Genomic DNA, 14,674 nt, shown 5'->3' with positions numbered 1-14,674 from the left:
ATGGGTTTTGGGATGTTTTTTAAGGGCTTTTAGGTATTTTTTAGGCTAAAATCGAAAAATGGATGTTAGGTAAGGAGTTGGGACTCCAAAACTAGGGTTTATAGGAGGCTAGGGGGCTTTTAGACCTATTTCTCTTAGGATTTATGATTTGATACGAAAATAGGGTGTGAGGACCTCTATTTATAGATTTGTTTTAAGAGTTGATTTAGATAGAAGTAGTGTTTAATTAGAATTCTTTTAGTTAGAGTTGTATTTTAATTAGAATTATTTTAGGTAGAGTTGTGTTTTCATTAGAATTATTTTAGGTAGAGTTGTATTTTAGTTAGAACTCTATTAAATAGAGTTATTATTTAATTAGAACTCTATTAGGGTTTTAACTTTTGGTCTTATTTGATTGACTTTTAATATTTTTACTTTAGTCTTAATTGATTTGATTTTTAATATCTTGACTTTAGTCTTGCTTAATTGACTTTAATTTTGACTTTAGTCTTACTTGATTGACTTTAATACCTTGACTTTAGTCTTGCTTGATTGACTTTAATTTTTTGGAGAACCCTCCTCTATTATATTTTTAATTCTTTGGACCCCCAAATGGAGGGGTCCTTAAAGAAATATCTTGCGAACTCTCAACAATTTTGCTTGAGAGCCTGATTGATCGATTTTTTTAGTTTAAAATTTTAAATTAATTTTTCTAATATTTCACTTTAATTATTTAATATTTTATTTATTAATTTTGAAAATTTTAATTATAAAAATTGTGAAATTACCGTTTTACCCCCAGAGATGACTTTTTGCGTTTTAAATCGATTTTTAATGTTCTAAGATGTTTTAGAATCGATTTTTCGTAAGGAATTCAATGGAAATATTAATTTGTGTCATTTATGAAATTTTTTGTATGAAATGGTCAGGAACTTTATGAGGGGTATTTTTGTAATTTTGTCAAATTTTGTGAAAATTGACGAAATAATTTATTTGGTTTCGATTTATTATTTTATGTGTTCGAAATGATTTTTCTAATCGTAACGTAGGCTCTAGGGTTGTTTTGATGTTAGGGGTATTTTAGTAATTTGATCATTTTTAGTGATTTTTATCGTGAAGCTTCTTTTTGGTCTGCAAGATGATGATTTCTATATTTCTGGAGTCGTATTTTTCTAGCGTAGCGTGGTTTCTAAAATTTTGTCAGTTCGAGATACCTCATCCGGATTTCTGAAACATATCTGGTAACAAAATAAAGCAATGGAAATAACATCCATCATTGGGAATCATTGCGATCGGGTTGACGAGTTGATTAATCTGGCGAGTGCAAAAATGAGGTGTTTACAATGATATAGTATGTTTTTTTATCAATTTTGAGTGAAAACCCAAATTACGAATAATTTTATATCATAAGTCGAATTGGGTTACAACTAATCATAATTTGTTGGGAACCTATAAAGATGGGATGCCAAGTATTTAAAGAAAGAAAGAAAATCAGTAACCCGGAGATTTACATAATACTCCTGATGTGGACTGCCTTTATGAATATTCAACCGGTTTAATATTTTGAGACATAAGGAAGAAAAGCCTTTCATTTCTTTTATTTATTTTCTATTTTATTCTCCTTTCCTTAATAGAAGTTTTAATTTCAACTTACAAAGAGAATACAATCTCGTCACCTAAAAGAAGTATTAATTCAACTTAACAAAAGAATATAAAGGAACTAATGTCTCCCATCATAGCTAGCCTCAATTAATCTTCCACTTTTACAAGAAACCTTAACAAAAAAGATTTACAACAATAAAAGGGGGAGGGGGGTTGTTTCATATTTTAAATGAAATATATTGATTTCACAAAAGTCAGTGATAATAACATTATATTACATTTTGGATTCGCTCGTTCCCTCTGGTTGTGTGTTAAAAAATAACTTGCCTCCTTTGTTGCATGTTGTAATACTTCCATAGGTTCGGGTTGTGGGGATGAGATATTTAGCATTATCTAAAAGAAAAAAAGCCTAAGGGTATGTTTAGTAACACTTCTAAAGTCTGAAGTCTATTTTCTGAAATCTGGAATCTGGAATCTTATTCTGGAAAAATTATTTATTTATAATTTTTAAGAGATTTTGGTTACAAACAAAATTTTAAAACATAATGGTCATTTTGACAAATTACATTTTTGTAATTCTAATAAATTGTTAACAAAAAAACATAACATGTTATGCATAATGAAACCATCCATTTATTTAATTTCAATTTCTAACAAATCAACAACCCAAAAGTATTGTTTTCAAATTGAATTCATACTTGAGAAATTATATTTCAACAAGGTAATACTCAAACAATAAACAATCATTCATTTTCTAATTGAATTGCAATCTGATCACGTAAAATGATCATATCAGCTTGTGCTTGTGATGAGAATATGTCATTATAACATGGTAGATCTTGTGACGATTCGGAGTCTACTAAAGAATTATTCTCTTCGTTGACATCAACTTCATATTATCGAAACAACTCATTATGGAGAGAAATACGACGTAAGAAATTGTGTATTGCCATGCATGTAATAACAATGTCCCTTTAGATGTGATAATTATATGAAAGCATTTTGCTCAAAATTGATAATCTTTTTTTTCATACACTAAAGGTCTTCTCAATGACATTCCTTAATTGAGCGTGTGCATGATTGAATTTGTCCTTTCTACCCATTGCACGTGTTCCTCGATATATTCTTAGCTAATACCATGTGTTGCGATATGGAGTCATAAAACCTCTAATGTGTGTTTGCAGCGTCGCATAAATAATTCATATCTACAATAAATATAAAAAATATGTAAAATTTATGTTATTGATTGTAAGTTTAATTTCAAAAATAAAATTTGAAAATACATACCTAGAGGTGGCATTAGGAAATTGTTAATCGGATTATGCAGTGTCTCATTTAATACCCTCAAGTTATGTACAATTCATTCCCATCCAGCCATCACATATATGAACTTCATATCAAAATCATACACCGCTATTACATTTTGAAAACATTTTCCCTATCCCCTTCCACTGAATGAGACTTGTTGATCAAGCGGAATGCGCACATCAATTAGCGTGCCATTTAATGCACCAACAACACCCTTAAATAGCCATTCTCTCAAACGTACATGAGATTGAATTTCTCCCATAAGCATGTCAAATGCTAGGAGGGCTATTATCTCTCGTGCAAACTGTATCATTGCATCCAACACTTCATGAAAGTACCTATTTACGATTTCTCTAGAATGTTGGAATCGATATTTTACTAATCGATTTCGACAATTATGACATATTGTCATAAAAAACATTGCCATTTTTTTCTTCTACGTCGATATATCTACTATCACTTAACTAATTTTTATCTCGAAAATATTGACATTATTGTATAAAAGCATTATTCTCCATCTTAAAGATCTCGTACATTTGTGTTAAAGATCTTTCCAAAAGTTCATGCACATATGCATTTCCTGAAAGTGATGAGGTACACAACCTTTGTCGAACATTTATATGATTTTTAAGTTTAAATATAAAAAATAATGTTACCAATCTCATTAACAACTATTGTTTTGGCGTCATTATCACTAAAAACAATGAAAGAATAAAAAAGTTAGTACTAATTGAAACTGTAAAAAAAGATTTTTCAAATATACAATCTATCTAATAAGTTAAAACATGCATATTTCAATTAAAAAATTAAAATTTTCATAATATCATCAATGATAACAACTCTAAAAAAATCATTCATATTAACTATCCAAAAATATCAAAATATAAAAATAACCATCAATACTAATTATCCAAAAATATCAAAATATAAAAATAATCATCCATACTAACTATAAAAAAATATCAAAATATCAAAATAACTAATACATCATTGGTTTTTATTAAAAAAAAGTTGTTTGACTTCAACTAATTATTTACAATAAACTCCAAAAATTGAATCCTCTTTACTTTATTATCTAAGTCCATAAATGCGTGTTCCAATTTCGGTAGTTATGCAAATTTTAATATAACAACATGATAAGTATGAATGCTTATCACCTTTAAGTTCTTCAAGTCCTTCATAACTCCATTTACATCTTTAAAGCAAGGTCCCTTGCTAGTCTTTTCTTTATTAATCTGTTCTTCGATGACATTAATAAGTCTCTTCAAGTTTTTCTCAATGGTGTCACCACTATTCGAATTCCTACACTTCTTCTTTATTGGATCTTTTGATGTGTTCTCTTCAAATGGGATGACACCGATGTTACTATTCATTCTTAGGGTATTAGGGGTGCCTTCTACACTTACACTTTGAAAGTATGTATCTTATTCCCCTAAAAATGAGCCACCATAAATGTCTTTATTATCCAAATTTGTGTACTCCATAAGTTCATGACCATTCACATCTCTATCAACAATGGGGCGTAGGATCGATAAGAAGGGGCTTCATGCTTTATCGTCATTTGAAATAGTGTTTTCAAAAACACCAATCATCAATTCAGCATCTACAAGAGGTTTGTTCCTAAACTTCTTAGCTTGGAAAATTCTTTATTTCAAATAATAATATAAAAATAATTAAATTAAGTCTAATTAATCAAGTTGAAAATATGTACATAAGGTTAGAGACTTGTTTCTAAGACATCATCCCATTTCTGTAGAGGCTAATTTATAGTATTGATATCCGCACTAAGCCTATACCCCGATAATCAGCCCTCAAGTAATCATATTGATTTTTGAACACTTATGACTAAAATTCACTTCCCACGCCTTATTGAATTCATATACTAATATTTTCCATGAAGCACTGGTAAGAGATACTCCTCTGTACCCTTCCTTATTCACCTCACTTAAACACAACTCAAGAAAATGCTTCCTTTTCAAATGGTTCGTAGAAATGTCTGCTTTAATAACATTTCTTTCTTTATCTTTATTCTTAGAAGCCATATATATATGGGTCGTGTTCCTAAGACTCATTTTGCGACTCACATCGCGACTCACCATTTCAGTCGTTCGATATTCGTTAAATCTACGGTCCAGATCGCGACCCATTTTTAAAACGATGAAATTTCGTTATTTACAACTACCTCCCCGATAACAAAAAAATAAAAATAAAAAATAAAAACGAAATTTCAGCCGAAACTTCGTCTTCTTCGCAAATTTCAGATCTGATTTCTCCATCCATCTTCGCAAACGCAGAGAGAAATCTTCTTGTGTTCATCTTCGATCTCGAACATCGATCGACTTGCTTGCTAACACAAAATAGAAAGAAACGAAGACGAAAGAAAATCAGAACGAAAGAAAACTTCGTCTTCTTCGTTTCTGCCCTCTCTTCGATCTCGACTTCCTCTCTACGTTCGACGACACACAGACCAACATCATTTGCAACGGCACCGACGAACCATTCTTCTTCGTCTTCTTCTCACTTCGATCTCGACTTCCTCTCTGCATTCGTCACATACCAACAGATCTGATTTCCTCTCTTCTCTTTCTCTTTACAATGTTTCTTCCTCATCTCTATTCCCTCTCTCTCTCTCTCTCTCTCTAGAACAGACGACGACTCACAGAAACGAAGAGCTCGACAGAAACCCCAAGGTAACAAATCACAAACCCTTGTTTTTTTTTGTTTTTTTGCATTTTTATTTGTTTAATAATTTTTTATTATTATCGGTCTTTGCTGTGTTTTTATTATGGAGAGAAAAATGGGTTATGGTGTGGATATTCAAACTTATTTTTTTCTCCCTTGAGAATTATCTATAATCTATGGATTTGCAGAAATTGTCACAATGAAGTTACTAAGTTTCCTTGTTGAAATTTTTTGATTCAGCATTAGGTTTTCTGTAAGTTCTTGTTTCTGAGTTAATATTCTTTGTCATTCAAAATCAAAATATTCAATGAAAATGTTTCGATTAGTGTGAAAATTTATACAATTTTCATGGAAATGATATGAAAATGTTAACGAAATTTTTATGAAACTGTAAGAAATGATGAAACATATACGAAAACAGACTTGAAAGTCATCAAAATAGAACTCTTTCTTTTTAATACTTAGTCTCCCCATGTGATTTTCATTTTGAAAATAATCCAACTACTTTCTTTAATTTTCTCATCCTTAAATAAAACTCTTTGATTTTTGCTTTTAATGCATCTAATTTGTGCTGAATTTTTACATGGTTCATGTCATTGACCTTCTATTCATCCAGGCTCAACCATTGGGTGACATTACATCCCAAGATAATTAAGAGGTGTAAGCATGAGCATTGCCTGCATGATTATTGCTTCAATGTGCAAAGTTATTTGTCACATGTATTTATACTTACATATGTGCATTGCATTTGGTCAGGAGGGTGCTTCAAAGGTTTTTGAGTTACTTCAGGGTAAAGCATTCCGCTCTACTTGGTGGAGTACTTTGTTTGATTGCTTATCAATTTATGAACAGAAGTTTAAACAGTTCCTTCAAAGTACTGGAGTTGTGTTACTCGAGTTTGAGGAGGGTGATGCGAAAGCACTTGTTGCATATTTAAACATTCTTCAGAAGGTTGTCTTATTGCATTTGTGCAAATGTTAAATGGCTGTTGTAATACCTTTTTGTTTAGCATTTAATTATACAATTAGTGTGCTCTAGAAGTTGCAAGTAGTTCTATTATCTCGAGCATTATCAGCCTAATCAGTTTTCTTGCATCTAATCTGAATGTGTTTGTGAACCCTGGCATGCTAACAAACCTCTGCCTGTGTGCACTTGAATGCATTGTGGGGTGCATATGAGGGTGATAGTTGTACGCGTGTGTACAGGCAGATGCAAGTGTGGTGATTCTGAATATTTGTTGGTTTGTGACTTATCATAGAGCAAACAAAACATAAGCTATCCAGTCAATTTGTTTTCCCCCAGCGTATGTATCATCAATTTATTCATACTGAACTTAGAATGAGAACTTAGACTGAACTGGCAATGATGGCGTATTTATCATCAATTTATAAATTCTTTCTTCTTGGAAGCTTTTTCTGATTTTTTTTTTGGGGGTATAATTTAATTTGATATTTATCGAGTTGATTGATTGATTGATGCTTTTCTTTTATGGAAAATGGGGTTGTTGGATTCATTGTTTGGGAGAGATACAAGGAAGCTCATCAAAGTGAAAGACAGCAATGGAGGTGAAAGCAGATTTACTTGATTTTCTGCATTCCATTGATATTTCTTCATGTTTTAACATATATTGAAACAAATGGATTTGTGTATTTGAGCTTGTAAATTGTTGTTCTTCCTATTGTTCTGCTATTTGAAGTTTTGTTTCAACTGAAGTACTATTTTTATTTATTTATAATATTTCTACAGTTTCCTTTGTAGTTTATTTTTTTTCTTCTTCCACAATTAGGCTGTTAAGATTCCATTTAATGCTACTTTATATTCTCCAAATCAGGCCATTATAGCATTTGTTGTTAGTTGAGTTTTAGTTTTAAATACTGAGCTTCTCTTTTATGTTCTTCTTTCATTTAAGATCTCATTTCATTGTCCTTCAACTTCATTTTCTATTCTTTCTCTGTATCTAATCTTTTTATTTTCTACTGTATTTCCAATTTGCTTCAGCTGCTGCTTTCTTGTTATTTCACTGGTACATAGTTGTATTTTGTAACTGTTGAAGAAATTCAAGGCCTGCTTTCATAATGAGTTCTGTTGGTTAAACCTTGGCCTAAAAAATGGCTATGTGTCCCATTCAATTCTGTCTGGTTTATTGTCCAATTCATCAATTTAAAATTCATGTTTGAAATTCTAGTTTACAGATAATTGGGGTGAATGTGGTACGTAATGTCTTATACATCAAAATCCATTTTGATTGAAATTGGAGGGTCTTTGAAATGTGGATTTGATTGAAATTTCTGTTTTATGTGTTGTTGGGATAAATTTTTAGCTTGGTGAAGTTAATTATTCTTCTTATATTTGTAAATTTCCAGATTCTTGAGAAACATGTTTATAGAAACATGATTTTCCCCTCATTTGAGTGTTGGATGGTCTTGATCTCTACATGAGACATGGGGATTGACAAACGAGGTTTAAAGGGTGGTGGAGGTTATGTTGGGGGTTTCCTTCAGTTGTTTGACTGGAATGGCAAGTCGCGTAAGTTGTTCTCTAACATGTCTGATTCTTCAGGTATATTTTTCATCAAAGTTTTTGTAGATAATGGAGATATATGCATAGTAAAATGTGAAAATTTTGACCAAAATCTTGTCATACATGCTTGTTCTGATTTTGCTATCGTAGATGAAACTCTCAGATCTTACTTCAATCCTGGAGGATCTTTTATGTTTGTAAAGTGCATATAATCTGACATACATTTGATTATGTTCCTCAGTTTAGAACATCGAGGAGCTCATTTGGGTGAAGACTAATCAACTACAAAAAATTATCAGAACGGGACGCACAGGCCATTGGCTCAATCATAGCAAGGAACATTGCCTTATTGGGGTTAAGGGGAACCCAGAAGTAAGTAGGAACATAGATACAGATGTCATTGCAGTTGAGGTTCGAGAGACAAGCCGTGTTATTTATTTGTTATGTATTCCCTTAAGGCAACAATGAAGTGGGAACAAACAAACCGGAAGGGGAATGGCAGGCTGATGAACTCATATGCGTCAAGATTAGCTTTTAAACTAAACAACGAATTGCCTTCCCTTATAAGTCTTATTTTTTCATAATGAGAACTTGTTTTCTAAGCTTGTTAGTTCTGATAGATGCATTTACTTAATGAAAGGAAGCAGTTTTTTCCCCCTATTTCAGCTACTATTGTGAAAGTTTTGGGAACAATTATGCAGTTAAATTCCTAAATTTAAAACAGATAATGATTGTTGGAAAGCTAAACTTGTTTTTGCACAACTTTGTTGAGTAGCTAGTGCACTGGGAACAACTGAAATTCCACTTGAACAGATTTCGACAGTCCAAAAGGAAATAACTCATTTTTGCAGGCAATTAAACAAGTCAGTGATTATAGCTTCAAAGTAAGAATGTTAGATTGAAATAGTGAGAACTGATATGGTACATTTGCACTATCTTTCCCCTAGAAAGTTATAACATCCAAGATTCCACCAAAAATAAGTTTCAACAAATTGTGCTAGCGAATGCATTCATGCCAAAATCCGCCAAAGTCTTGTATCATTTGTTAAATTAAAAAATCAACAGGACATCAGTGTTCCCTTCTCTATCTTATCCATGACAAAATAAAACTCAAAAAGAAAAAAATAACAAGTCCATTCTACCAATACCGTAATCAAACAAAAGTGTCTTATATTTCCCAGTTTTGACGGGGAGGTGCTTATTATTAGAAAATTTAGAATGCTATTTGAGGTTTTTGGGATTGAACATCAGTTTTTATGAGCCCATCAGTTGGATCTCTTCTCTTTTGAGTTTAAAATTATAAACCCTTCACAATCGAATGGATCAAACTACATTTGCTCAAAGGTAGATCATGGTCATTCTGAAACTCAATCACAACTCTTAAAAGAGAGAGAGGGAGAGAGCGAGAGAGAGAAAGAGAGAGAGGCAAGTGCACACATTTGTTACCACCTAATCGTTCCTACTTCATACAGACATTAATAAAAAAGTACTCACATTCGTTGCCTAAATCGATCAAAATTATATACCAATTCAAGCTCCATTTAACGACAAAAAGAAGGATATTATCCTTTTTACAAGTTCTTAGTTTTTCTCACATCACATACTTTTTAATGCTACCATACGACATTAAAATGATAAGACTACATATGAAATGCCACATTCCCATGTAATAAGGAGCCCCAAAAGATAAGAGGTTCAATTGGGTAAGGCCAGCAGTAATGATCTTCACATTGCAAATAATTACAGCCACCAACTTTGGGTACGTACACGCTTTCATCAGTTCCTTCTCCCTGTTTGTTGCTTCTGGCATGTGACTAAAGAGATTCATCGCCGTCTTAGCAGCTGCATCAAACATAATAAATTAGTTTAAAAGAAAATATCATCACTCGTTCATGAATATGGGAACTTGGAAATGCAAAAGCAATCTCCACCTGATAACTGTGCTATTTACATAATTAGAAGGTCCTTCACTAGCCATTGAATATGAAGTAAAATGGGAGTTATTGTAAAGTTGTATGATGTGTTCTAGTTGTAGAGTAGACCATAAGAAATACCAAATCAAACACAAATGACCATAATAAGTTCTTCCAACCTAGAAAAACTAAAAAAACATACCAGCAACTGATTTTGTTCCTTTGCTAACCGCTGCATTTCCATCTTGAGACTCTGTCATCTTTGACTAACTTTCCTGCAGACTGAATTTTCATATGCTATCAGTAATTAAGTGATATATGCATATATTGTTGGACCTATATGGACTAGTAAGCATACTAATGTAACAAGAAGTGGTAATTGTATAAAAAATGATGCATGAAACAATGTCTACAGTGGTCCAGACGATGAAATCAAAAGCAAATTTATAAGTGATGTTACTCACAGCCAGTAAAGCCATACGAATTTTTCTTTCTTCCTCATCCAGTTCCACGTACTTCTTTATCTTTTTCAGTTTTTCATGTTTCATCATGGCCTAATTCTTCACTTAGAAGTGTCAACATATCACTATCACAATTGAACATAACATGTATGCTAAGTCAAGGCTCCACTATGGATGTCAAAAACTCTGTATATATATATACAATCTAAGATAAGTTACTACATGGTTGTGTCAAGGAGTTGAAGCACTAGAGCTGGTTTCACCCTTGTTGCTGCCCCCACCCCCCATGTTCTTTGAGCTCACTGTCCTGCTGCAGTCACCTTGTGAGTCCACATCTGAGAGACCATTCTCCAATGCTCGGACCAGATTTTCGAAATAATTCCAAGTCACGCTGTAATTATCATTCAAAAATATGCAGAAGAAAATCAGTGTCTGAAAAGCCAAAAAAGATAATCTTTTTAGTCAAGATGTAAATTGAGACTGCAATTACTGTGTCTATAAGCACAAAGTACAGAGGTAAAAGGTCCTCATTCAATGGTATGTTTCAGTTCTAATTATCAAAATTACCCGGTCAGACCAGCTAACTTTGTGCAGAACTCGTTGAAGTCTTTGGATGGACCCCCCTCTGCTTTGAGGAAAACTTGTAATTCCTTCTCTGCACATTGATGAAGCCGTTCTAACCCAGCCTCAGCCTCGCCTTATTAGCCATTTCTCATTTTAAGCTAGTGCACATGGTTTACTGAATTGGAAGCAAATCAAGCCTACCTTATTTGAAAATCATTATCAATCTCAAAAATATGTTGCTGCTTATTCAATGGGCATGTAGCAACAAAATAACCCTTATTAAGAATTATTTTTTGTGGTATTTCCAATCCTATTAGTACATATCCAAATTATCTCAAACAGACTTTTCTAACATACCCATTTATAATACTATTTTCTCTAATCTTCCTACTGCCCATCTAATCATCATGGCTTCTACAAACATATTTTCCATTAAAAGAGCACATGTAAGAAATATATTTCAAGTTAAAGATAATAGATAATAATAGAATGATCTTAGTATCAAATAAACCAAAGTAGAACCATCTGTGGAGCATGGACCAGTACAACCAACATCTACAAGCCTGAAAAACTAACTTGAAAAAAAGACAAAAAAGTGAGAACAAAAGTTATGACATCAGAATTGATCACAACAATACCCGTCTTGCACATGAGACCCCGTAAGACAAGTGGCATTGTGCATCGCCTCTTTCCAAATCCTGTCGCCTAACATTTCGAAGGTGATTGTAGCAGTCTCTATTATCAAAACCGATCATATCTCCACAAAGAATTGATGGAACTTTATTAATTTGAATGTTTTGATTACGAAATATTTCTGTTAGATCCTTAGCTACGCTCGGCATATTTCGGTTCGACTTCATTTTCATTCTCTTCGATGGCGTGACAATCTTGTGATTATGATCATCGTTGAAAAGCGACACTCTCAATTTTACTACACGTTGGTCGAATACAATGCGCATGTATGCTCCACATCCACATTTAACAGTAGAACAACTTTTTGCAATTCTCTTCTTCCCCTTTTCATTCTCATCTGTCATCGCATCTTCTTTTATCCTCGGTGCATGTTTGCCTTCATGTATGCAACAATATTTTATCCCAGTCACCGCATTTGAACCTCTTATTGTCCTTGAACTACTTCGTATACGAATACAAAACCCTTCTTGACGTCCGTATTCTTCATAGTAATTTTCTGCTTCCTCACTTGAATCGAAAACCATTCCAACATATGGTGCTTTTAACTTTTGAACATCTTTGTTAGGACTGAGGTAATCAACACGTTCCCCAATATCTACTTCCATAATCGAAGATGATCCCACATTTTCATTCACATGTACACTCCCACACTTGTCAACGTCAATCATATCCATGAAGAATTATCTAAAACAAATTAACAGAAGTCCCAATTGAGATTAACCAAAATATATTGAAATTTCTATTTATTCAACATCTAAATAATAATACAAAAGGAGTTGCCAACTCATATTTCTTACATTCAAAATCAATGATACTCGAAGCTATCTAAAAGAATAAATGGAAAGCCATTTCTAAAATCCTCAAAAGGATTAGTGGCATGTGTGTCAAATAGCTAGTTAACTTACCTCGAAAAGCCTTAGAAAATATGACCAAATCTATAAGGCCACTTGTAATGAATAAGTGATATACATTTACTTATTACATCCCCAATTTCATAAATAATTTATCACACCCTAGTTAAATATTAAAACACACAATCCAAACATTACAAAAGCTTGGTTCAACTAATTATTTCAACATTACAAAGCGTCATAACACATTGAAACAACTTTAACAGTCATTTACAATTAGGATTAGGCTTATATAAAATCCTAAATCTCATAAATGAAAATCTTTATAAATAAATAAAAAAGACAAAATAATGAGAGAGTGTGTTTCTATTGGCACCCCAACTTTTACCTATTCTCAACATTACAAAGTGTTATAACACATTGACACAACTTCAATAGTTATTTACAATTAGGATTAGGCCCATATCAAATCTTAAATCTAACAAATAGAAATCTAAAACAAAACAAAAAATTTGAGAGTGTGTTTCTATTGGCACCTCAATTTTCACTTATTCTCAATGATGACTTATTTTTTTAAGGGGTGAATCTCCATTTCGTACCCTGAATATGAAAAAATTTCGGATTCGGTACAATAATCATTTTAACTCCCAAAAAATGTTTTTACAGTGAATTCGTCACTTTTATAATCTACGAATTCATGAATTCTGTCAGTTTTATAGTCTATGAATTTTGTCAGGTTAAAAATCCATGTCAATAGACAAAATTCTAAAACTACAAAAATTTGGTTGTAGGAGTTTTAAATTAAATTTTCTTCCATTACATCATTATTTCTTTATCTATTTTTGATAGGTAAAAATTGCATATTTAACAGAAATGATAAAGTTTTAATATAGAAGTCATTAAACTCTCTCATGGACATCATCATTTCAATCTAGGGATTTCTTTTTTTCTTTGTCTTTGGGTGTAAACTCTTTAAGGAATTCAAGAGTGGTATTTTTTTCAAGATCTCTTAGGTAGATGGGTAAATCTCTACAACCTTGGTTATCCGGTTGTAGAAAAATCTAAAAATAGAGGTTGAAAGCCCTAAGTCACCACCAACCTTGTCTCTGTAATAAAAAATTTGGAATTTTTTTTTAAAAAATCCAACAAGAAAGTGAAAAAATTGAAAGCCCTAAGTCACCACCCAACAACACACTAAAAACCGAAGAAGAAGAAAACGAAGATGGAGATGGAGATACTCAGCAAAAAAATTAAAAAGAAAAATTATTAAACAAATAAAAGTGCAAAAAAAATAAAAAACAAGGGTTTGTGATTTGTTACCTTAGGGTTTCTATCGAGCTCTTCGTTTGTATGAGCCGTCATCTGTTCTAGAGAGAGAGAGAGAGAGAGAGGGAATAGAGATGAGGAAGAAGCGTTGTAAAGAGAAAGAGAAGAGAGGGCAGAAACGAAGAAGACGAGTTTTCTTTCGTTCTGATTTTTTTTCGTCTTCGTTTCTTTCGATGATTTTGTAAAGAGAAAGATAAGAGAGGGCAGAAACGAAGAGATCGAAGATGAACACAAGAAGATTTCTCTCTGCGTTTCGGCTGAAATTTCATTTGAAATCAGATCTGAAAGTTGCGAAGAAGACGAAGTTTCGGCTGAGCTGAAATTTCGTTTTTAGTTTTTATTTTTTATTTTGTTATCGGGGAGGTAATTGTAAATAACGAAATTTCATCGTTTTAAACTCAAGTCGCGATCTGAACCGTCGATTTAACGAATATCGAACGGCTGAAATGGTGAGTCGCGATGTGAGTCGCAAAATGAGTCTTAGGAACGCGACCCTATATATATATATATATAAATAATGAAATGGAAGTATTAATTAGATGGAACCAATACCACAACAATATATTTAAAGCTTCAAAGTGGGTTGTTCATGACCTCCACAATATGGGAATATTAATCAAATCAAAATCACAACAATATATCTCAAAATTGTCTTATTTATAAAGTGCTAAAATATTAATTTTTTATGAAACCAACTCATTTTCCCTCAGACTTTCTATACTTGATATAATAATTATGTGACTAATAATTGTTTAAAAATCAAAATTAATTCAAA

The 14,674-nt window shown here is 32.3% G+C and overlaps 1 protein-coding gene and 1 long non-coding RNA gene across 4 annotated transcripts; one reads left to right on the top strand and one right to left on the bottom strand.

Moving 5' to 3' along the window:
• Positions 1–6,395: 6,395 nt before the first annotated feature.
• On the top strand, positions 6,396–8,751 carry LOC147382381 (uncharacterized). 2 transcript variants are annotated; one of them, XR_015173695.1, is made up of 3 exons: positions 6,396–6,522; positions 7,935–8,130; positions 8,333–8,751. It is a non-coding gene; the product is annotated as an uncharacterized LOC147382381 (long non-coding RNA). The 2 variants fall into 2 exon arrangements; XR_015173694.1 differs by lacking the exon at positions 6,396–6,522 and adding an exon at positions 6,539–7,136.
• Positions 8,752–9,590: 839 nt separating this feature from the next.
• Positions 9,591–11,698, bottom strand: LOC147382380 (uncharacterized). Of its 2 annotated transcripts, XM_086429457.1 has the most exons (4): positions 11,033–11,698; positions 10,469–10,856; positions 10,207–10,286; positions 9,591–9,933 (listed from the first exon to the last, which is right to left on the bottom strand). In XM_086429457.1, exons 3-4 carry the CDS (start codon positions 10,262–10,264, stop codon positions 9,683–9,685), a joined length of 309 nt encoding a protein of 102 aa, XP_086285583.1. In that variant the 5' UTR covers positions 10,265–10,286; positions 10,469–10,856; positions 11,033–11,698; the 3' UTR covers positions 9,591–9,682. The 2 variants fall into 2 exon arrangements, with proteins under 2 accessions (XP_086285583.1, XP_086285582.1); XM_086429456.1 differs by lacking the exon at positions 11,033–11,698 and having other exon boundaries at positions 10,469–11,020.
• Positions 11,699–14,674: the final 2,976 nt, after the last annotated feature.

Source organism: Akebia trifoliata, chromosome 16, assembly GCF_017979445.1.
Source record: "Akebia trifoliata isolate Shusen 1 chromosome 16, ASM1797944v1, whole genome shotgun sequence".
Lineage (NCBI taxonomy): Eukaryota > Viridiplantae > Streptophyta > Magnoliopsida > Ranunculales > Lardizabalaceae > Akebia > Akebia trifoliata.
The sequence above is the reverse complement of the archived record's forward strand: the minus strand, read 5'-3'. Positions and strand labels throughout refer to the sequence as shown.